The following is a 24,830-nucleotide window of genomic DNA, read 5'->3' on the forward strand; positions in this document are numbered from 1 at the left end:
TGATATATAATAAAACAACAACTACGTACTTATAAAGTTTTTTTTTCCACATTTATTTTATTTGACCAGTGACCGGGTTTCGTCGTTACCGACATTATCTGACTGGTGGGAGGCTAGACAAAATTATTTGTTGTATATGCAACAAGGCAGGGGTTGAAAACCACGATTTCATATAAATTTTACGAAAAACAACAAAATGAATTTAAATTTCATGAATTTAAGTAGTAATTGTTATTGAAATCACATATAAATCATGGTAATTTAGTAGTTACCAAAAAGTAACTACCGAATCATTGTTATGATTTGTAGTAATAATTTGAGTTGGATTGATAGTATCTACCAAGAAAGGAGTCCGGCCCAGTGGTTCTCAAATATTTTTTCCTGCGTACCACTTCAAGAAAGATCTCAAACTCCCGTACGCCTTATTTTGTAAGTGATTAGTAAAAAATTGATAATTTAAAAAAAAAACTTTTCTTAACATCAAAATACAGCTCTAATGACGGTGAAAATCAGTTTAATGTGACAAACATCACGCGTGAGATTATACGAGTACCCCTGGGGTAAGAGTACTATTAATTGAGAAACACTGCTCTAGCCAAACAAAACTCCATTTCGAAAAAACAATGTCAACTAAATTAAAACAGAGATAAACTGGCTTGAATTTTGTAAAATTAAAGCCATTTTGTCGTTCAGTCAATTTCATGAAAAATTAAAATATTTTAGCATTTAAAGATCATTTATATTTCCATACAAGTGTTCAGTTCTTATTTCGTTGCAAACTCGAGTCAGTACGCTTATTGACTTTTACTGAACATAATTTAATTTCTCCACAATTTTTTATATTTTCGAAGCTTAAATGTAAATCAAGGACTTAAAAACTTATTTCGTGTTTTCAACAATAGATGAAAGATAGATCAATAGATGATCGGTAGTACTTAAAACTAATCGTGTTTACATTGACAAGCTCAAAAGTGGTATTTTACTAACAGGTTTTAATATTAAAATCTTGCTTAGCTTTAATGCTTACTTAGCTTATATAAAACATGTAGTACATCCTTTTAAATCTAACATTATGAACTCAAAAATAAACACCTCTCCTAAACTCTCATAAATGAATGTTACGTAAACAAATAAAATACTTCATTAATTGATTCGGCAGTCACCTTGTGGTAAAATCTATCCATTTTTAATTAAACTTTAACTTAGTAAATAGCACTATTTCTGCATTCCGTATCATTTTCAACACACGGCGTTTGAAAATGATGCTGAATGCATCAAAACACGAGTCATAATAGATTTTAAGAAACACTGATATTTTCTTAGTAAAACTTAAATAAGAAATAAATAAATTATCAATAAGTACGCAATAATACCGCCAATTAAAATGTACCGAGGCGGTTTTATTGATATATGTAGTACAGAGCTAATTCTTTTAAGCAATTATTATAATGACAACCAGACTACATTGGTTACTGTAATGAGATAAATCAAAGTTACCACACGACTTGAAAGATATGTAATGTGTTGATGTCGAATGCAGCTAGGTAAATGCAATAAATGCGACTTGCGACTTGTCTAATCCATTTATAGCATTCAGCGGAAAAATCAATTTATAAAAAGCACATTGCGACACTGCGACATAAGTCTCCTCTTTAAATACAAGTTTTCCCATTTTCATTAAGGAAAATTCAATGCAGACTTTTTTTTAATTGGTCAGTCGGAATAATCCGCGTGTATATATGAGAAGATGTATAAATGTGAAAGAGGTGAAGATTGTGTGGTAAGACAGATTAATGTGGCGTTCTATTATCTCTGCCTACACCTGCGGGGAAGTGGCGTGATAGTTTATTTAAAACTTTATGCGGTATATTACTGAATGAACTTTTTATTATGACTTAACTCTTTTTTTTATTATGAACATATAAATCGCTTTATAAGAATGAAACTATTATTATCTTTTCACAATGAAGGAAAAAGTAAAATAATGTTAGTTATATTAATATTTTACCGAAAACGCCATAATGTTCCCAATCTGTTATTGTGTTAAGTTACTCAAAGTTTTTCTTCAAAGCGAAATTGAGAAACTATTTTTAGTGTTGTTGAAATTAATATTATTGAATAACAAGACATATGAATATATTCTGTGGCTCTTTTAAATTTTTGGACTCAACCTTTTAAAATCATTATTTTCTCTAACGCTCGGAAATCATGTCAAGCCAGACCGCAGCCGAAATATTTTATTTTAACGATATTTTAACTAGACAATTTGAAGAAATTCAGATATTTTCACTTTCTCTACGCTTTCATTCGTTCAAAAAAAACTCAAGCACCTCTAGGATTAATACTGCAATTTTAGTGACAACTCGAATACGGTTATATGAATATATATTTTTTAATATATTAACCTTCAATTTTTTTGTACAACTTTGCAAGTATATAATGCATAATCTATTTCATTGTATCATTAGTAAATCTAACTGCGCATTGTGACTGCAGAAATTTAATGTTTAATCATGTTCATAGCTGACTAAGGCCGTTTTTTGCATTGAAAACACAAGATTTTTTCTTTAAAATAAATATATAGTTTTGAAAAGAAAAGAGTTATCGAAACGTGAGGAATCGTAAAAATACAGTTTAAATATTTTTTCTGCATACATTCTTTAAAAAAATCTAATTCCAATATATGTATATTTATAAATATATATATGTATAGATATAAATATATATATATATATATATATATATATATATATATATATATATATATATATATATATATATATATATATATATATATATATATATATTTATATATATATTTATATATATACATAAATATATATAAATATATATATATATTATATATATATATATATATATATATATATATATATATATATATATATATATATATATATATATATATATACATATATATATATATATATATATATATATATATATATATATATATATGTATATATATATACATACATATATATGTGTGTGTGTGTGTTTGTGTGTTTACATTGCTGCCAAATGTTCATCTTAAAAAATATTCGATATCATTATTTAACAGTGGGTTTATAATGTAAACAAGTTATCCACTATCCATATAAAAAATTTATGCCTCGCGTGTTTCTTCGACTGCACTTAAATATACATATACAAAACTGACTGACTATCGCCTATTCATTCGCTAAATCGATCGAACCTTAATATAGGACAGCCGAATGCCATAAAACCGCCTGCATTTATTATTAGCCTTCTATTTCGGTGGTATCAAAATGCGAAAGTAATCAGATGACAGAGAGAAGCGACGTCACGGAAATGGAAAATTCTAGTAGCTAAATAGTGTATCATTCTAAGGCTATCGATTACCCCTTCAGCAGTCTGCGGGCCAAAACTGAAAAACAGTAAATACAAACGCAACCTTCCACCCTTGCCAGTTTCGCCGTACCAGTCTCGGCGCTTCTCGGCGAACTAGTTGCTTTGGAAGCCTACATTTTCAGTTTTCGCGTTTAACTTTCAAAACTCATTAATTAGTTTAGTTTTCATCCTACGCAGTATATTAAGTATCATTTCACTAAAAACTTTAGTGTAATCAACAGTTTTATCATCGTTTATGCGACCAATATAAAAGTAAAAGTGTGTAAACTTGTATTTTTTTATTTAAGAGTTACGTAAAACAAGACACTGCTAATAATAAAAATAAACTGTTATTAATATCATAGTGTTTACTGTTACATTTTGTTGAATTAATGTGACGCTTATGCAATATAAAAATACAAGTTGAAAAAATATGTACATAGATACGTAAGTATAAGTTTTTTATTACACGAAATTTATATTTTAACAATCCAAATATATACACTTATATATTTTTTTAAAGATTTAGTTAACTTACTTTTTATTTAATAAAACCATTCAGTCATAAATTTACAATGATTTTTAATTTTACTTGGTCATTAATTTTTAGTAGATAGATATAAATATGTCTGAAAATTTTGTGTAAATTACTTTTAAAATATAAATCAAAAGTCTTACTTAATACTTTTTGTACCCAGCCACGTGTATGGCTCAGTCCGGTTAAATGAAAAAGAGAAAAAATATAAAATACACATTTCTAATATGTATAGTAATACAATGCTTGTGAAGTAATCAAAATATTTAAAATCTGTGAAACGAAAATGTAATCGAATACATTTAAAATGCTTAATGACAGTAGTTATCAAGAATCACGCTGTCTGCCGTGTGCAATGTTTAGTATTGCGTGTATTACGCTTAACAGATGGCGCTACTTTTTACAAGTTACAGGTTAAAACACCTATAACGAAAGCTTAGATTTTTATTTATACCTTTGGATAACACAAAATACATTAATTTGTTTAAAATTGGTTTAAAAAAAATTGCTGCGTTTTTGTTTCAAAGTCGGTTCGTTGGCAAAGAGAAACTTTTCGTGCCTAAAGCATTTTTTCTTAAGTGTGAAATATATTATTTGATCGTATATTTTTTGCATACAAAAATGGCAAAGCTGCTTTCATATAATATATTATTGCACGGGATATTGTTTGTCAAAAAGAAGGCGGCAGTCAACACAACATGGGACATTTTAGTAAAACTTAATAAATTAAATCGATATAGGAAAATAAATAGACATGGTCGACACCAATCACATGTTAGACATTGATACTAAATCATGAATATTTTTTTAAACATACCTAAGAAATATTTATTGTTCTCTCTTGAAATAAGTATGTAGGTGTATCCAAATATAAAATGACTGTGATCTATCATAAAACATTCAAGATTAATACATTTTTGTAAATCATTATAAATTGAATCCAAGTGATTTTAAAATCGTATTGTGTATTTTATTTGTGTCGGTATTATTAAATAAACTTCAGAATATTCAAATTCTGATTGTCAAAGTAATATTTAAAATGTGATGAACTTTTCATTAAAATTTGTCGATGTTTATAGCAATTTGATCGCATTATCTGTAAAAACAGTTTTAAATAGATAACATATTCATATCGGGAACCTTCATGGTTGTGATAACACGTGTGTATTAACGCAGTTACGAGTGTAAATATTAAATTATTTATATTGTGGCTATAAAATGTAAAATATTACATTAATTACATTTTATTTTGTATTCATAAAGGTAGTGTTTATTTTTTTAAACTCTACTTTTTTTTCTCTTAAAATAAATGACCTCTTTTAAGGAATTATGCTGACTTTAGGAAAATATTTAAATTTTAGGAAATCGTTGTATTTATACAAGTTTTGGTCTTTAAATACGTGAAATATTTTATTCCTCAAAATTTTGTAATATTTATTTAATCAATTAAAATTTTCATTGAATATTGAAATCATAAATTAAAAATATAAAAATACTTGTATAAGACCTTTTTGAGTTTATCAATGTAAACAAGACTTGTTTCGAAAACTACAGATATTCTCACCAACAGGTGAAAATACAAAAATAGTTTTGTATTTTCACGTGTTGATGAGAACATTTGTAATTCACAAAACTTGTCGTGTTTACATTAATAAACTTAAAAGTGATTTGTCAAAAGTGTTTAATTTTTATATTTCAATCATTATGATGTTCGGAAAAAATATGCCAAATCAATCAATAATATTTAAAAGATTATATATTTAAATTTCATTTGTCAGCAACTAATATATCGAATTTATTTATATTTTTAATGAAAATTTAATGACTACTTGTTTGATTATAAATCGGTTTGTATTAAGAGTGTTCTTAACTGTAAAATGTATATTTTTCATGATTATTTTACGAATGGATTCAAGATTTTAAGTTTCTCATTTTGAATAAAAAATGGGTCGAGGAATCTGCCTGAAGCATTTTTTTTTCGCTTTTACCAACGAGTTTACAAATGAACTCGGCAATGATGTCACTATTGTTGCAGACACAGAACATTCTGCATGACTTATTACTTATTATTATTACCGCAATTTGCGAGTGTTTTTACAGATAGTCAAACATTCGAGTGTTTAAAGAGCGGCTTAAAATACTTGATTGATTCGATCATATACCTGAACAAACACAGTAATTATTGCTGGCGAAATTTTCAAATGCTGCCGGCGAATCGTTGGTTTTACAGAAATATTTATCGCGTTATCTTTCGCTTAATTTATAGCAATTTTAACACTCTAGGTGTGGTTATTTATTCTTTTACAAGAAAAAATAAAACATTGTATTTGGATAAACACCGTGTCATATTGAGCTTGTGTAAAACCATAATGATGATATGGCCGTTTTTTAATTAAAAACATATAGGTGATATGGACAAGTGTTCCCTACATAATAAAGACTTAAATTGATATCGGTATAGCAAATGAGTATTTTTTATGACAGTGCCTATATATTGGCACACAACATTAAAGAGACATAAAGTGTCGTGCCGATAAAGAGATACGCAGCATCTAATGGGTTAATTATAGTTATTGAAGCATTTCAATTTCATATTATTTTTGTAGGCCTACACGGTTCGTTATGAAAAATAGGTTTTTTGTTTATGTAGAGTGGGTTCGAACCCTTATACTTTGACCACGGAACCACAGCTTGACACCATTTGAAGTACTAACGTTTTCCATTTTATAACTAAAGAAACGTAAAAATAAATGTACACATTTTTGAAAAGTAGATAGCTTTCAGTAATTATTTAACCATTTAGAAGAAGATGTTTACTTCAAAACCGCTAGACGTTATATAAACTTAAAATATGATCTATTTTATACCACTTATTTTACAACGGTTTTCAAAAAGCAATCAGCAAAAGGTTTTTTTTAAATTTTATTATTCAATCTCTGTAAGACTCCTACCCAATAAACTATTATAAATTTTATATTAAAATAGAATTTGCTGTTCAAATATGGTAATTTAAAGTCACACGATACAGATTTACTAATATTAAATATTATTATGATCTATAAATAAGTATTCTATAACATTCTGAAATAGATTATTTCCATCAATAAAAATATTAAAAATATCTAAAAGAAGTGATTTTTTATTATTTTCAGATACTTTTCGAATCAGGTCACCAAAGGAGGTATATTGGGTGATCAGGTATAACTTAACCATAGGCTGATTAATCGACGAGATGGTTGGAATCAAGCAGAACCCATGGACCCCCACCAAGAGACGGGGCCCCATAGCAGCGGAGAGCAGCAGCCCGGGTCCGGCAGCAGTGGCCCTGCCGACACTTATCGGTAATTAATTTATTTAATCATAAAATTTCTTATTATCTTTTGACATCTCGTCAAAGATGAAGACTCCTGTAATTGGAGATAATCCAGATTTTGTGAACAAGTATTTGGATACACTCAAAATGTTATATAATTTCTTCATAATTTAACATATTGGTTCTTTAAGGCGATACGATAAATTCCACCATAATTTTATTCAAACCCAGATAACATTTGACGTAATTGAAATGTTTGGATAAAACACCTACTTATGTATAAAAAATAAGATTTTCTCAAAAATAAATATATGGTTTTGAAAAGAAAAGAGTTATTGAAAGGTAAGAGTTAAAAATATATTTTTATATTTTTTAGAGCGCAATAAGACGTCTAGCCCCTAGCGCGGCCGATCGCGTTCTAATTTGAACCTTCGAGATCTCAGCCTTAAGATAAAGTGCGTTACATCACCATATTGCGAATGTGGACAAGATAAAGAGAATGCAAACCATACGTTCTTTCAGTGTCCGCTCACAACAGAGAAGAACTTCCTAAACAGCTTAATGCAGGCAGGAATTCAACTCCCCACCCAAGACATATTAGAGATAAGCATTTAATCAATTCAGAAAGGCATGTTGACATTGTTTGGGCATGTGAGTCGAATGAGTGAATGAAGAATACTAAAACAAATTTACGAAGCCAAAGTGGTTAGTAATAGAAGCAGAGCAAGTCCGAGTAAAACTTGGCATGATCAAATATTTCAAATACTTGAAAGTGGTCAGGTCAGAAGACGGAATAATCGGCGGTATTAATGAGGAGATACATGAACGTGTAAGAGGCGAATATTGTTTGCAAAAATAGATTGGTGTGGCGTTCTATTATCTATGTTAGTTAGTTAGCTATATTTTCTTTTACTTGATATATATGGCTATTTATAAAAATCTATTGTAACACGTGTGTATTATTATCAAACACCGTACGTGAGTGAAGCTTGGTCTAAATTTTGGAGTTGTACCCTTAGGACTCTGAGGGGGTAGAAACTGTTTTTAATTTTTTATCAGTGAAACATGGACAAGGGTACATCTCTTAAAATGTAGGTAATATAGAAATGTGGTATTTACTAATTAAATTTAAAGTTACATATGATGAATAGATAATTATTGGTCATATTATTGGAAAAGCAGGCATTTTTATACCGAGCAAAATGTATGCACGAAATCCCTCCAAAGCAAGACTTTTTATTGTTATTTTATTTCGGCCACAACCCTATTATTTATCGCAAAATTTATATAATTTATCACGAGTATATTCTGTAATTTCTATAAATAAATATGCAGACCAATTCCCAAAAATGACATCACTGTATAATTTATATCTTTCACAAAGCGATAATAAAATATTTTTATGTTAACTTATTTGAATAACATTTATTTATTTACTGTTAAAAAAATACAAAAACATTTGTAGTTACGAGATAACATCTTAGAAAATAGAAAATATAGCGATACATAGAAAGTTTAAATTTGTGAGCATGTCGAAATAATAATTTTGGTTTACAACATTTTGAGTGTGTCCAAATACTTGTTCACAAAATCTGGATTATCTCCAATTACAGGAGTTATTTTCATATTATTTTTTGATATCTCATCAAAGATGAAGAAGAATATGGAAGTCTGGGCATTTACGGGGCTTACGACCGTCATAGGCTGGTTTAAGTGATCACTTTACACACGTGTAACATTCACCAATTCTACCCATTATTGACAACCACACTACTCAAATTCTTGGAAGTTCTACATATACGTAGAACTTCCAAGAATTTGAGTAGTGTGGTTGTCAATAATGGGTAGAATTGGTGAATGTTACACGTGTGTAAAGTGATCACTTAAACCAGCCTATGACGGTCGTAAGCCCCGTAAATGCCCAGACTTCCATATTCTTCTTCATCTTTGATGAGATATCAAAAAATAATATAAATAATTTTGGTCTTTACTGATATTTACTGTGGCGTAGTTGAGTAGACGCTCGACTGCGAAACTGGCATCGCGGGTTCGATTTCCGGCAATTGCATAATGAATTCAAGATATATTTATTTTCAATTGGTCTGAGTGTTTATGATCACATTTACCTTCCCTGTCCTTAGTATTTATAGATCTTACGATCTGCCACAGGCTGGATTAAATGATCACTCTTTACAAGAGTAACATTTACCATTCTACCCATGGTTGACAAAACATGATCGATATTTAGGAAGGTGTGTGAACAATAGGAAAACTTAAATGAACGGATACAATGTTACATTCTAATATCTCAACATAAATGAAAAAGAATATGGAACCATGGGGATTTTTGAGTAGTATGGTTGTCAATTACCGGTAGAATGGTGAATGTTACACGCGTGTAAAGTGTTAACTTAAACAGTCTATAACGGGTCGTAAGCCCTGTAAATACCCAGACTTTCATATTCCTCTTCATCTATGTTGAAATGTCAATAAATAACTGGAGAAACCCAGATTCGTGAAGAAGTATTTGGACACACTCAAAATGTTTTGAAATGAATTTCAATTGCTCAAGACACTCACATTGACTCAATTGCTGGAGCATATATGTTTTAGAATTCCCGGTAAGCGTAAAATAACCCGGATTTGTGAACAAGTATTTAGAAACACTCAAAATGTTATGACTCTATTTAGAGTGTGCTGTACTTGTGAGAAGTGCTAAGGTGTCAGTTACCCTGGCAAATCGACTGGGAACTCTAAAAAACATACACGTTCCAGCAATTCCTGCCAGTCAATGTACGAGTTAAGTTTTCTCTGATTTTTCAAGGTGAAAAATGATGTATTTTTTGCAAATTTCTAGGCAAAACACCTAACGAATCGCAAAGGGCTCGCGCTCCTGCGTTCACATTCGGCGGGAAGTATTCCAGCCAGGACAGGGAGCAAGGGCCGGGGCCTGCCTCGTACAACACCGAAGGTATGACATCCAAAGGTAAGTCGCTAACTGCATTTAACATCTTTTACGTCTTGAAGATAATCATCAACCTGTATCGCGCTTCCGTTAGGTATAAAGTACAGTGCACAAGACTAATTGCAAAGGTGGAAGGTCTGAGTAAAATGCAGTGTCAAGTACGGCACGATATTACGATACTTGCAAAGCAGTGGCGGATTTAGAGATATTCTGGGCGCACTTACCATAAACCCTCTAAGAAATATAAAATGTATTTTGTATTTTAAAAGCATTGTTCACTTTGTGGTATGGTAATATAACACTTTAAAGTGGTATTACACAAAGTGAATGATATATGCTAAGAAGAGTGCTAAACATAAAATGGTTTATGGGTGGTTGTAAGATATTGCCCCTTAGCAATAAGCCTGCCGATATACGTTTTTTCCATACATGAAATTGAAATATAATAAAATGAATTATTTAATACAATATAAATTAAGATAATTCTCGATTATTTTTATATGAATACAAAATATTCAAATTGTAGTAATTTTTATATTTTAATTTCTCAACTGTCATGGGTTGGTTAAGTGATCACTTTACATAGTGTAACATTTACCGTTCTACCTAGATAAAGAAGAATATGGAAGTCTGGGTATTTACAAGGATTATGACCTGCCATAATTGTGGATTGTGTTCAAAGCGATCACTTAAACCAGCTTATACCCAGACCTCCATACTCTTCTTCACCAATTTTAAGACGTCAGTTTAGTTTATAAAAATAGTGCTTTGTAAAAGAAAGCCTAGAGCTACTGTTTTATATAGCTTTAATGTAATAAAAAATGCATAATATACTTCGCCTCAGGGTCCTATAAATCCACCACTGCTTGCACACCTTATTAAAATATATTAATTTATATTAAATGCATCTTGTTAGGACTTAACAACGTTTCAAGTCTTATTGCAATTATATTAAATGTCTAGGTATTATATTAAGTTATCAGTTGAATTAGGCTAGGATGTGCTGGAATGTTGATATGGCTTCCGTTATATACATTTAATGACAATGACGTAGAAAAATACTTTTTCCTAAAAAGTTGTTTGTTCATTTTATCTTCAATTTATTGGTAAACGAAAACAGGCCTCATATTGTTTGTCTGTCATCATCCTTGAAATAATCAGGGGAAACCGAGGTCGAAAGTATAAAAGGACTATTGTAACAAATACCTACATTTATATTTTATTGGGTACAATATTGTTACAACCCACCCTAGTTTATTCTATTACAATTCTCACGAAGGAATACATGATAACGGCCTTCATTGTGAATTTTAATTGGGACAAACTGATTTTTTTTTTCAAAAAGCATTTTATTACAATATTTGATCATTTTCAAACGCCTCAAAGTAGTTGATAGGTAAATTTCTAACCTTGTCAAACCTTGAATACAGTTTATTCTAGTTTTTTAACCTTACGGCGTAAGTTTCTTATATCGTTTTCAAAGTAGTTGATAGGTAAATTTCTAACCTTGTCAAACCTTGAATACAGTTTATTATAGTTTTTTAACCTTACGGCGCAAGTTTCTAATATCATTTTCACCTTTCCCGTTTTACCAAATTTGTGTGCGCACAATTATAATTTACATGAGTCAGAAATTGACTGATTATAGCTCCGTCAAATGTATTCAATGTTCGGCAAGTATAGCGGCAACCTTCGTGGAGTTGAAGTGTGGGTGTGAAATAGTTACTTGCCCATATCGGGGAACCGGCAGATCATTCTGGGTACAGATCCTCCCACAGCGCCTTCTAGCTCCAGCTAACGTCACCGAGACATATGGCCAAACAAGTCCTAATTAGAAGAAGCAGACTGGATGAATTTATGAGACATAGAGTGAATAAATCACTGTAGCCAAATCTCACTGGAAGCTATTACAGTATCGTACCTAGTTATTAAACTTAAAACCATATGTTTAAATTTTACGGTAATGTGATTATTATGCTACATAAATGGAGTCACAGAAAGGTGCAATAAAGATATGAAAACAACGAAAAAAAATAGCTTAAATTAAATATGAATGAAGCATTGAACGAAAACATAGACAAAAAATAGCTTAAACAAAACATGTATACGCATTGAATGAAAACATGGAGAAAAAATAGCTTAAACGAAACACGTGTGAAGTATTGAACATGGACAAAAAAAAGCTTAAACAAAACATGTAAAAAATATTGAACTAAAACATGAAAAAAATGGCTTAAGTACTCGTATTAAACGAAAATCTTTGGTTGTAATTTAAAACAGCCCATAATATTATCAAATTTGATTTAAATCATAATTATAAGTACCAAAATAAAGTGAAATATTAGTACATAACACAGTATTTACTCAAAGGCTAACTATTTGTGGTCACAGTTAAAACATTTAATCTTTAAAACGCACTAATTTTTAGTTATAAGGTATAATGAAGGTGTAAAGTTAAAAACCTAAACATATATGGCTTAGAGAAGTTAACATTTTAACAACTAAAAATTTACATCACTAACCTTCAAAGGTGATTTTTCACAGGTAAAGTCACAAAAGGTAAATAGGCAGATGTAGGTCAAGTAAAAAAACGAAAATTAGATTATTTTTTAAAGGTTGCGTTATTCATCGAAACGGTTTCGTTTTAAGAATCGAAATTCTCTTGTCCCCATAGACCCTCAACTGGCGAAAATCAGGGTTAGTGTTTAGTAGGATTTTACTTATAGTTTTGGCGGGCAGGTAAGGCGAATGGCACCAGTGCGTCCCTGCATGCGCGCCCTCGGTCCCCCAAGCCCGCCCCCACTCCGGCCCCTGGGGACTACGAATCGCACGCAGCGGTAAAGGTAGTGAAGGAAGCAGCCCCTAAATATACCTTCGGAATCAAGCCAGCTCTAAAACCCGCCTCGGCGCAATCACCCGGTATGGATATTTGTTTTTCGAACCCTCACCAAGATGCATGAAATTTTTGTTGTTTTTTCATCATTTTGATAATTTTTCATCATTTTGATAATTTTTCATCATTTTGATCATTTTTCGTAAAATTGTGGTTTTGATTTTGAATTAAATAAATTTTATTTACTCAACTAGCTGTACCCGCCTAAGCATTGCTATGACACAGTATGGTTAAATGAAAAAGAAAGAATATAGAAGGACATAGCACTCATTTCCAATATGTTTAATTTCACAAAGCTTGTGGGTAGGTATACAATATTTTAGCACCTGTCAAGAAACACGTTGTCCCTTATGAGCAATGTTTAGGATCGCGTATGTTGATGTTACTTTCAACATATGGCGCAGCCATTGAGGGTAAAAAAACTATTTTTCAAAAAACATGTTTTTTCCTGTCACATTAAAAATATAAAAACATGCGCGGATTCGAATGCAATGTTGTGTCAAAAATTCAAAGCGATCAGTGAATAAGTTTAGAAGATTTAAGATTTTGAAAAAATGATTTACAGATGATATTTTGTAACGATTGTTTTTAAATGTATATTGATAATTATTTGTATGTTTTAATGAAATACAATTTAATATAAAAAAAATATGTTACTCGTAGAAAAAACAATATTTGCATCTAGTTCAAAGTACTTCAGCATTATCTTTAGAAAATTATCTTTAGTGATCCTTATTTATTAATGAAATTAGAAATTAATTCCTCGAATGAAGACTGATGAGAAAAAGTTCAAATCTTAATCCCATCATCTCGTTGCAAAAACAAGACTTGCCTTATTTATAGAACAGCGTCTAGTTTTAATAAATAGAAATTATCTTGAATTACTAGACGAGGAAATAAATCTAAGGTCATTAAAACATCCCACTGTTGGATCAAAAAAAATGTATCCCAAATAGCTAAGCCCACACTTGATTAAAATCTGAAATCATTAATCATAAAATTAAAGCGAAATTTCATGATAGGGTTTCAGCATATTTTAACGATTTTTATTTAATTTTAATTATTTGTTCCGTCAGAAACTGGATTATTTAACCTTCAGATTATATGTTATTTTACAATAAATTATAACTGTCTCAACTAATATAAGACATTTATCAGTTTTATACTAAAGAAAATGAAATTTTGAGCATTCCAGTCCTTAGAGCTTATTCTCAACTGATGGCAAAACCGTCAGCTTAACTTCCACGCCTATCAAAATTACAACTATCATATGAAAGGTATCCGACAAGAGTGCATATCGCTCACTCCTTTCAAGAACGTCTTAAATCAAAAAAACTTGATTTTTCAGGAGAACGTTTTTAAAGTTTAAAAATATAATACAATGTATTAAAAATAAATATCAAGCCATTTATTGAACTTTTTGATGTGCAACAGATGTTTTTAGGTAAAACCTGAAGGTTTTTTCTCCATTTGAAAAATATTAAGTTTATTTAAAAAGAATAATTAAACAATACATTTTCTTCAAAATGCGAAAACAACACTTTCTGCCCTGTAGCGGGTAAATATTATGTTAAAAATATGCCGCTTTTGTTGGGATATAGTACATTTTCTGGGCATTCCGAAAACATGCAAAACTGAAAATTGACGAATTTTGATTTATGACGTTCTTGAAAGGAGTGAGCGATATATTATACTCGTGCATCATTAAAAAATTCGCACAACACTGATGTTCAATAATAAGCAAAATTTTGAACGTTGTTTAAGCGTATAAAGTATCACTTAATCCAGTCATATGCCAGGTCGTAAGCCCTGTGATGCTCAGACATCGATTTTCTTTCATATAAAAATGATATATCATCCCGAAGGGTGAATAATCCAGTGTCTGATGGAGTAAATGGTTGAAATTAAATACAAAATGCTTCAAATATGCTTAAATAATTACCACATCATGAATTTTTTATATAATTTTATGTTTGTTGATTTTAATTTTCAATCGAGTATAGGCTTAACGATTTGCAATACACTTTTGATATATTTTTTATTTGTTATTTTTTTTAATTGAAAAAGGTGATGGATTTAATTAATATTAAGTACAAATATAATATTACCGTAGTGATAACCATGCTTTACATATGTCTGTAAGAATAAATTATATTATAACACGCATTACGCATGAATTTATAATAAAAAATGTATGTACGTAGGAAGAGAAATATCCAATCAATGAAAGCAATAAAGCATATTCAATTAAAAAATTAATTGGATTTCATTGTTTTAAAATGAGTTGGAAGGTTGAATGATATTTGTTCCTTTTTTTATTTCCCTTCTTAAGTTCTGAAGTTTTATACTTGCATATGTATAAAACGTAAACAAACATAACGCACGCTAATATGTAATGCACAAAAAACACCTAAAATGCTACCAATTACTTACATACTTACTTATAATACAGCACTAACTATTTTAACTAAGCAAAATCGGAATTTTAATTTGCATTTATATTTTTCATAAATTTAATTGAAATTATAATAATTCTGTGACCCGATGCAGTGCCATATGCACCATCGGGTGCGCATTAGTTTTTTTAAGGAGAAATATTTGTGTTTTCGTTATATATTTACAAAAATATTTCAATTTCATACTATTTCTGTGAGCCTAAGAGGCTCATTATTAAAAAAAGGTATCAAATTGTGATACAGTGGGTTTGAACCCAGAAATTCTGACTCAAGAGTTTGTCACACTAACCACGGGACCACAACTCGTCACGATTAGAAGATAATAATAATAATGTATGTGTGTGTATATATAAAAGGAAATATCTTACATATTACGCATAAATATATATTTAGTATTAACGCGTTAACTGCCAACTACGAGATGACTCGTAGATTGTGTTTTTCGCTAGGACGCCGACTACGAGTTATCGCGTATTGTGTTTAATTGCCATATTCGAGCAGCTACGATACAAGTCGTAGTGCTAATACGGATAGATGGCTTCTGTGAAGAGAACAAAAAATCAATGCTGGCTCACATGAACAGAAAATTTATTAAATGAACAGAAAATACATTTATGTACTATAATTAGAGTTTCTAATTTTAAATTTTATTGAATAAAGTAGGCTTTTTAGACCTGAATTCTAAAAATTTCCGTGGCAGTCAACGTGTTAAAACGTAATTTTTAACCAACGAATTTTTCACTCATAAATTACATGAAATTATAGTATATCCATGAGTAAATTTACTCACAAGTATGTAGAAGCATAGGTTATAAAACTTATTAAGTTGAAGCCTAATTAGAGCCACGATAAGCGGTTTTTCATAAGCCGTAGATTTCAGAATCACTTGGACGTTAAAAAACCGTTTTTTCGCCACCAAACAATTTTTTTAAAAATTTATTTACGGTTCACAAACAATGAAAAACATATTACAATAAACGAAATAAAGTGCAATACAAATAGTTATGATGTTTTTCATCAATTAAATGGGAACACAACAAGCTTATACAATTACTTACCCTAATTCCAGCCCCTAACGTGTACCACGTGGGCAACTGCAACGGTTCGGGCGTCGGGGGCGGGTCCCCGGCGTACAGCATGAGCGGCCGCGCGCGTGAGGCGGCGCCGGCGGGGGCGCAGCTGCCGGGGCCCGGCACGTACGAGGGCCCCCGCCTGGAGGCCGTGGGGCGCCGCCCGCCCTCCTACACCATGGCGTCGCGCCCCCGGCGGACCGACGACACGCAGACGCCAGGACCGGGAAACTACTCCCCTGAAAAGGTACAAACATACTTTTATAATTCTACTGCCATCACTTTATTATCATATATTTTTTTAATAAATACTAAAGTACGGAAACATTTAAAATTTCTGATTTATTTGTTACTACCGTCTTTTGTTACATTCGCCCCCAGTATCCCCTATAGAATCCCTCATGAATTCAGGTTGGGAAATTATTGCCTTGAAAAATATTGAAAATATGATTAATATGTGGACATATCGTAGTCGTACAGAAGAAAGTGACCAACTACAAAACGTAAAATATTCAGGAGGGCCATTTAAGTCATTTTTGCCAAGCAATAAAATAAACATCAATGCAGTTAGTCATTTTTAACAAGTCAATATATTATACATCCATGTTTAAAATCCTTCGTGATTTTTTTCAGAGCAATATTAAGCTAGTAAGATATCAAATAGTCAATGATCACGTTTTTGTAAAAAATGTACTTGGTCACTTTCTCCTGTGTGTTTCTACGATATTTTCTATATTTTTCCATGATAATTATTTTCGACCAAGGTCAAAGGGTCAGGGTCAAGGGTATAATTACTAAAAATAGGAAGAGAACACCGGGACGCATTTAATAAAATAAATATGTTTTAAAATAAATTTCATAAGAAGCGATAACAAAATAGTTGAGTAAGAAATATTATTGGTATCATGTAGGAAGACGAGGAATGAATGAAACAATGAACGGTGATTGTTGTATCAAATATTAATAAAACGCTAACATACAGTTCTAAAAATACAAAAATAAATACCACGCAGGATTTATTACGCGTGTATTATGTCAAATCGGTCAGGATAAATTTATAGTTTAATTTTTTTAAATTTTTAAATTTTTAATTTATAATTTTTTAAATACCTCATAACGATTTTCTTTCACTGATATAAAAAACGTTAAATTAAAAAAAAACTAACGATTTTTGTTAGTAACACCCTAATTTTAACTAAAATAATCAATAAAACATTTTGTATTAAATCTGTTGTAAACCTTATACAACTGCCGATTTAAAATTACATATATACTTATATGTTTACTAATTTACCGAAATTATTATTGCGATAAAAGCATGTGCACTGGTGTTGAAAATTTATAGGGTTATTATAATGTAAATATTAAGTACTTATACAGTAAAAAATCTAATTATGTACAAAAATAAATAACACTTATGAATTCTATGCTAATTTTTTTTTATTCTACCTCACTTTTTAAACTATCTTTCAATGATATTTAGTGATCATACTCTAAAGCAGCATCACGCTTCTTCATAATTCCACTCTATCAATCTCATCTTCATCTCCTCAAACATGACGCATTTTCTATCTAATTCAACCCAATTAATTTAAAATTTGAAGTATAACACATTTTATATCAGCTCAGATATCGCTCACTCCTTTCAAGAACGTCATAAATCAAAAAACTTGATTTTTCAGGAGAACGTTTTTAAAGTTTAAAAATATAATACATTGTATTGAAATAAATATCAAGCCACTTATTGAACTTTTTACTGTGCAACAGATCTTTCTAGGTAAAAAAACCTGAAGGTATTTTCTCCATTCGAAAAATATTTAGTCTTTTTAAAAAAATAATTATTCAATACCTTTTCTTAAAAATGCAAAAACAACATTTTCTGCCCTGCAGCGGGTAAATATTAAGTTAAAAATATGGCTCTTTTTCTGGGATATAGTACATTTTCTAGGCATTCCGAAAACATGCACAACTGAAAATTGACGATTTTTGATTTATGACGTTCTTGAAAGGAGTGAGCGATATATGAAATATATTTGAGCTGATAAAAATAAGGTAAAGTGTATCGGAAAATATAGTATTTTGAAGGTGTTTGGGTAACGCATGAAATAATATCGGCTACAACCATATTGCTACAGGTGTATGTGAACCAGAGATCTTCCCCTGCCCATACCTTTGGTATTAAACACTCTTCCTTCCTTGGAACTCAGATCTCTGATCTGACCACCGAGGCAGAACTATATTAGCTTTGCTATATTCTCCACAGGTTAGTGAAAATCACAAAAAGATATTGTAGATATAAATGGGTAACCAAAAAAGTTCATGTAGTTTTTTTTTATATACATTTGAATATAGGACACATTCGTGGCACAATCAGTTCATCATTGATTTAAGAGTGTACTCTTAAATATACAAAGCCACACGTGTTATTCGTGCACATTTTTTTAGAATATACATACAAATATTGAAAAAAAATATACCTCCTTACCTTTAAGTAACTCTTTTCTTTTCAAAACCATATAATAATTTCGAAAAAACACTCATTTTTTCACTACAAAAACGGTGTTTTAAGTTTTTTTAAATATGTTAAATGTTACCGGGGTTAAAAGAAAATTAAGTTGCGGGCTATCGATTATCCCGCCTTAAATAAACAATGATACTTTAGAATTTTTCATACATTATCAAAAAAAACTTTTTCTTTACTGCCAATATGTGAAGAAACTTAATCTGACTTTAAAATCTACATAATTTTACCCTACTCTTTGGAGACTTTTCCAAAGTTCTCTTAAATCACTAACATTAGTTAATAGTAATATCAAAAAGTCAAATTATCAGGAGTTAGAAAAACGTAATAAGCAACAAACTACGTAGTATGCACAAATTAGCGTAATTGGCGTAATTAGCTTTAAGAGATCGATTCTAAAAACCAAATCAATTAATGACTTATTTTAAAATAACCTTTACTTTTAAACATTATGACTGACATTCCGCTGAAGCGATCTACTCAAAACTACACGAACCTTTTTGATTACTTGATAATTAGAAAGTTATTTCCAGTAAGCATTTAAACAATCATTATAATCAAACCTTTGATTATTTTTTTCAAAAGTAACTGAAAATTTATTTAATGAAGATTTGTTCAATAGATAGGAAATATAAATTTCTTCTACTTATTATTATCTTATTCGTATCAATCATTATATTTCAGCTCAAAACCGGTGCGATTCTTGGCATCATCTTAATAAATACTACTAACATCAGTACCTTCTTCCGACATCTCATCTCTGCTGCCCGCTTTGGTTTCTGAAGAATGTGCTTGAACTTACATAACTAGTCTGTATTCGAAACATTGTGATTGTGCATCAAATACTAATACAGCCATTCCCTTATTAGTAGAGGTGTTTGTGATAATGATAATGTACTTAAAATTATTGTATTATATATTGTAATCGTTCTGTCCATACTGTTTTCTGTTGTTGTCATGTTATCAAATGTACAAAGCCTTTATTCATTCCGTAGATATTGTATAGTTATTTAAACTGTGTCTTTTTAATAATAACATTTACAAAATATACAATTGAACGTTATTAAAATGATTCTTTTTTTGTTCAAAAGGCTGATAAAGTAATGCTTGACCATGCACCAAAGTATTCATTCGCCTGCAAACTTCCGTCAGAAAAGCCTCCAAACACCCCAGCTCCTAACGCATACAATCATGACAAAGCGGATAAAGCCATTTTGGAAAGCTCTCCTGCATACTCGTTTAGAATCAGGGGACAAGACCACAAACCGGATAACACACCCGGTCCTAATGTGTACGCACCTGAAAAGTCAGATAAAATGTTAGAGCATGCTCCTATGTATTCCTTTGGTGTTAAGACTCCTCATGAGAAGCCGGCGGATACACCAGCTCCGAATGCATACAATCATGATAAGGCAGACAAAGCTATTTTGGAAAGCTCTCCTGCATATTCCTTTCGAATCAGAGGACAAGATCATAAACCGGATAATACACCTGGCCCTAATGTGTACGCACCTGAAAAGTCAGATAAAATGTTAGAGCATGCTCCTATGTACTCCTTTGGTGTAAAGGCTCCTCATGAGAAACCAATGGACACACCAGCTCCTAACGCATACAATCACGACAAGGCAGATAAAGCTATTTTGGAAAGCTCTCCTGCATATTCCTTCAGAATCAGAGGACAAGATCACAAACCAGATAATACACCTGGTCCTAATGTTTATGCACCTGAAAAGTCAGATAAAATATTAGATCACGCTCCCATGTACTCTTTTGGTATTAAGACTCCTCATGAGAAACCAATGGACACACCAGCTCCCAACGCGTACAATCACGACAAGGCAGATAAAGCCATTTTAGAAAGCTCCCCTGCATATTCATTTAGAATCAGAGGACAAGATCATAAACCAGATACAATTCCTGCACCAAATGCATATTCAACTGATGTACCAGATTCTGCCCCAAAATATTCATTTGGAGTCAAAGCTCCCTGCGAAAAGCCATTAGATACTCCCGGTCCAAATGCTTATATGCCAGAAAAAGCAGATAAAGTGATTATGGACGGTGCTCCTGCATACACAATGAGGCCTAAAGGCCCCGATGGTAAACCGAACGAGAACCCTGGTCCTAACGCTTATGATCCTAATGCACTGGATAACACACCAAAATATTCATTTGGAATAAAACTGGCTGATGAAAAACCATTTAATACACCTGGGCCAAATGCGTACAATCCAGAAAAATCTGACAAAGCTATATTGGATAGCTCTCCGGCCTATACTATGAGACCAAAAGGATATGAAGTAAAGCCAAATGAAAATCCTGGTCCTAATGTGTATGATCCTAATGCACTAGATAACACCCCAAAATATTCGTTTGGAATAAAATTGGCTGATGAGAAACCATTTAATACACCTGGACCCAATGCATACAATCCAGAAAAAGCCGACAAAGTACTGGATAGCTCTCCTGCCTACACAATGAGACCGAAAGGTCATGATGGAAAACCAAATGAAAATCCAGGCCCTAACGCTTATGATCCAAATGCACTGGATAACACACCAAAATATTCATTTGGAATAAAACTGGCAGATGAGAAACCATTTAATACGCCAGGACCTAATGCGTACAACCCAGAAAAATCTGATAAAGTTATATTGGATAGCTCTCCGGCTTACACCATGAGACCTAAAGGTCTCGATGGAAAACCAAATGAAAACCCTGGTCCTAATGCATACGATCCTAATGCACTAGATAACACACCAAAGTATTCCTTTGGAGTGAAATTGTCCGATGAAAAACCATTTAATACTCCCGGACCTAATGCGTACAATCCAGAAAAATCTGACAAAGTTATATTGGATAGCTCTCCTGCATACACCATGAGGCCTAAGGGTCACGACAGTAAACCTAATGAAAATCCAGGACCAAATGCTTATTCTCCAGAAAAAGCCGACAAAGTATTGGATCAGCATCCAATGTACTCATTCGGAATCAAAACTCCTCTCGATAAACCCAATACTAATCCTGGTCCAGATGCTTATAAGCCAGAAAACGCCGATAAGCTGTTTGACAGCGCCCCTGCGTATACGTTTAGAACCAAAGCTCATCCCGATAAACCGATTGATACCCCCGCACCCAACACATACAATCCTGAACGAGCTGACAATGCTACTATGGATGGTACACCAAAATACACATTCGGAATTAAATGCTTCCCAGAACAGGCCTTCAATACTCCAGGTAAAAAATTCAAACTGAAAATTATTAACTTTGTTACTTATAATAAGTATTATTGCTGAATAAACTCTATTTTGTGGATATAAATTTACTATAATGCTTGTAAATTTCAGCGCCAAATGTTTACACGATTCCGTCCGTCCTGAATACTCCGCTGTACACAATATCAGGACGTCATAAGCTGCCGATCGATGACAGGATCACAGTCCCAGGACCAGGAAACTATTCTCCAGAGAAATTCGTTCTGACTTTCTCTCCTAAGCACTCCTTTGGGCTCAAGATCCAAACCGAAAAGTTCTCCGATACACCTGGTAAGTTGCAGAAATACAAAACACTTTGTCTTATTTTCCATTTTTGTTGTAGTTCTCTGTAATACTCTAGAATGCCGATGAAAGCAAAAATTAATCATTAACATATTATGTAGCTTTTTGTTCTGATATTAAATTGTAAATTGTTAAAATAAGCGTTAAATTTAATTTTTTGTTTATTGTATTTTACAGCCCCGAATGTATACCGAATCCCATCAGTACTGGACACTCCTATGTACACCATGTCAGGAAGGTTCAAAGTGCCAGATGATGATAGGGTAAGGGTGCCTGCTCCAGGAACCTACTCTCCCGAAAAGGTTAGATAGAGTCTACAAATCATCTTTACTATTTGAATGCTACTTTAAAAGTACATTTATTGTTTTCCTTTATTTTCTACCTTTATTTTATATATTTTTATTTTTTAATTCCAGGTTGTTTTAGACGCCCCACCCGCACACAGTTTTGGAATCCGCCATTCACCCTACGTAAGCCAACTGAGGGCAGATCAGACTATCGTCGAAACGCAGGTTCACAATCAATCTAAAACACAAGTCCAGTCACAAACACAAGTACAGCAAATCCGTACAACAACGTCAACGACACATGAATCAGAACCGACCAGAATAACCACGGTCCAATCAGTTCAGAAACCAGAACTCAAGAGTCTTCCAGCTCCAGTTGAAACCACTGAAATCAAAACCATAACGCGACCAGTTACTCCGACGCAGATTGTGAACGGTAATACATCCGAGAGAAACACGGCAACGGAGACAATAACAAGATATGTTCAACCCAGCCAGAATGTCAAAACTCAAGTAACAACCCATGTCAAACAGTTGCAACCTAGCGAGACAACTGTTACCCGTACGGTTGAAAACTATGGCACAGAAAGTAGGCCTTCCAGCAATGGTGTGACAAGAACTACAACTTATGAAATACAGCCCGCCTTGAATGGAACAACTACCCGGACGACGAAGACATACACCACGGATGTTCAACCGACAAAGAACAACGTTATCCGCACAGTCAAGACATACGTTGTATCTCCGACTCAGACGCAAACGGTTCGAACGGAGACATTCGTGCAACCCACTAAAGTGACCAGCACTTCCACGACTTCCCAGTCTTCTCAACAGAACGTCAAATCCCAGCAGGCTCAAGTCAGATCACAGGCTACGGTTCAGAAGCAAACCCAAAATGGAACCGTTACTGTCCACAAATCTATCTGCGCATAGAGAAGGTGACACGTATCGGCTACTTTCAGTCGATGCGACAAAAAAAATATAAGCATATTTAACCTCGAAGTCACATAACATACTAATCAATTACCAGCTTCCTTGGAAAACATCGATTACAGAAGATAAAAAAATCATGTTTGAAGCAAAATTCCTATTTACTTGTTTCAATTCCACGATTAAGACGAAAATAAGAACTGAAAGAAATAAGAATGGTAAACTTACTTTATAACAAATGGCTACCTAACATCTAACGTACAAACAATGAGTATAATTTTTTTAAATCCACATTTCATCGTATTATTTAAGTTCACAAATCATTTAAAACTTAAGTCCATAAAAAGATATGTATAATAAAATAGTTACATTATTTTTATATTACATTTTATACAAAATACGGCGATTATTTTGTTACTAATAAAAAGCTTTGAAAAATTATAATGTTTTATTTCATGAAACTTATTCTTTACCTTTAAAAGAAACACTCTTTATCATTCATTATTCACTTTGTGGAATACCACCCAAAAGCACTACTTAATGACTACCGGTTTCTAAATAACCATTCCATCATCAGATCAAAATACTCTACGTTTGACATGATTATGGAATGGTTATTCCGAAATAGTATTACAAAAACTAAAAAATGGACAGCTAGACGCACCAATGAGTCCATTCGCCAGGAACTACGCTTGGATGGCTTGACTCTGGCCAATATCTGTACCCGACGGATTCTCCAGTTCTTTGGATACGTTGCGCGTGGCAACGAGGATAGCCTGGAACGACTAGTTGTGATCGGTAGCCTGGAGGGAAAGAGAGGGAGAGAAAGATCCCCACACGATGGACCGATCAAATTAAGGCAGCAGCAGGCACCTCAGTGGTTGGAGCGCTACGTGCAGCGCAGTCAAGGGATAACTGGAGAAGAGTCATT

At 32.2% G+C, this 24,830-nt stretch overlaps 1 protein-coding gene across 3 annotated transcripts in view; it reads left to right on the forward strand.

Annotated features, from left to right (window-relative positions):
* The window catches only part of LOC148309962 (uncharacterized), a 43,667-nt gene extending 19,330 nt beyond the window's left edge, over nt 1-24,337 (forward strand). The window contains exons 2-9 of one of the 3 annotated variants that reach the window (XM_088259312.1): nt 7,057-7,245; nt 10,075-10,203; nt 12,922-13,101; nt 16,601-16,848; nt 20,214-22,362; nt 22,473-22,670; nt 22,860-22,984; nt 23,099-24,337. In XM_088259312.1, coding sequence (XP_088115438.1) covers nt 7,137-7,245; nt 10,075-10,203; nt 12,922-13,101; nt 16,601-16,848; nt 20,214-22,362; nt 22,473-22,670; nt 22,860-22,984; nt 23,099-23,902 — 3,942 coding nt within the window. In that variant the 5' untranslated portion in view covers nt 7,057-7,136 and the 3' untranslated portion in view covers nt 23,903-24,337. The remainder of the gene's footprint in view (nt 1-7,056; nt 7,246-10,074; nt 10,204-12,921; nt 13,102-16,600; nt 16,849-20,213; nt 22,363-22,472; nt 22,671-22,859; nt 22,985-23,098) is intronic. The other 2 variants (XM_088259313.1, XM_088259314.1) reach the window with 2 other exon arrangements.
* Nucleotides 24,338-24,830: the final 493 nt, after the last annotated feature.

Source organism: Brachycentrus maculatus, unplaced genomic scaffold, assembly GCF_059751285.1.
Source record: "Brachycentrus maculatus isolate JH-2025_06_01 unplaced genomic scaffold, ASM5975128v1 h1tg000115l, whole genome shotgun sequence".
Lineage (NCBI taxonomy): Eukaryota > Metazoa > Arthropoda > Insecta > Trichoptera > Brachycentridae > Brachycentrus > Brachycentrus maculatus.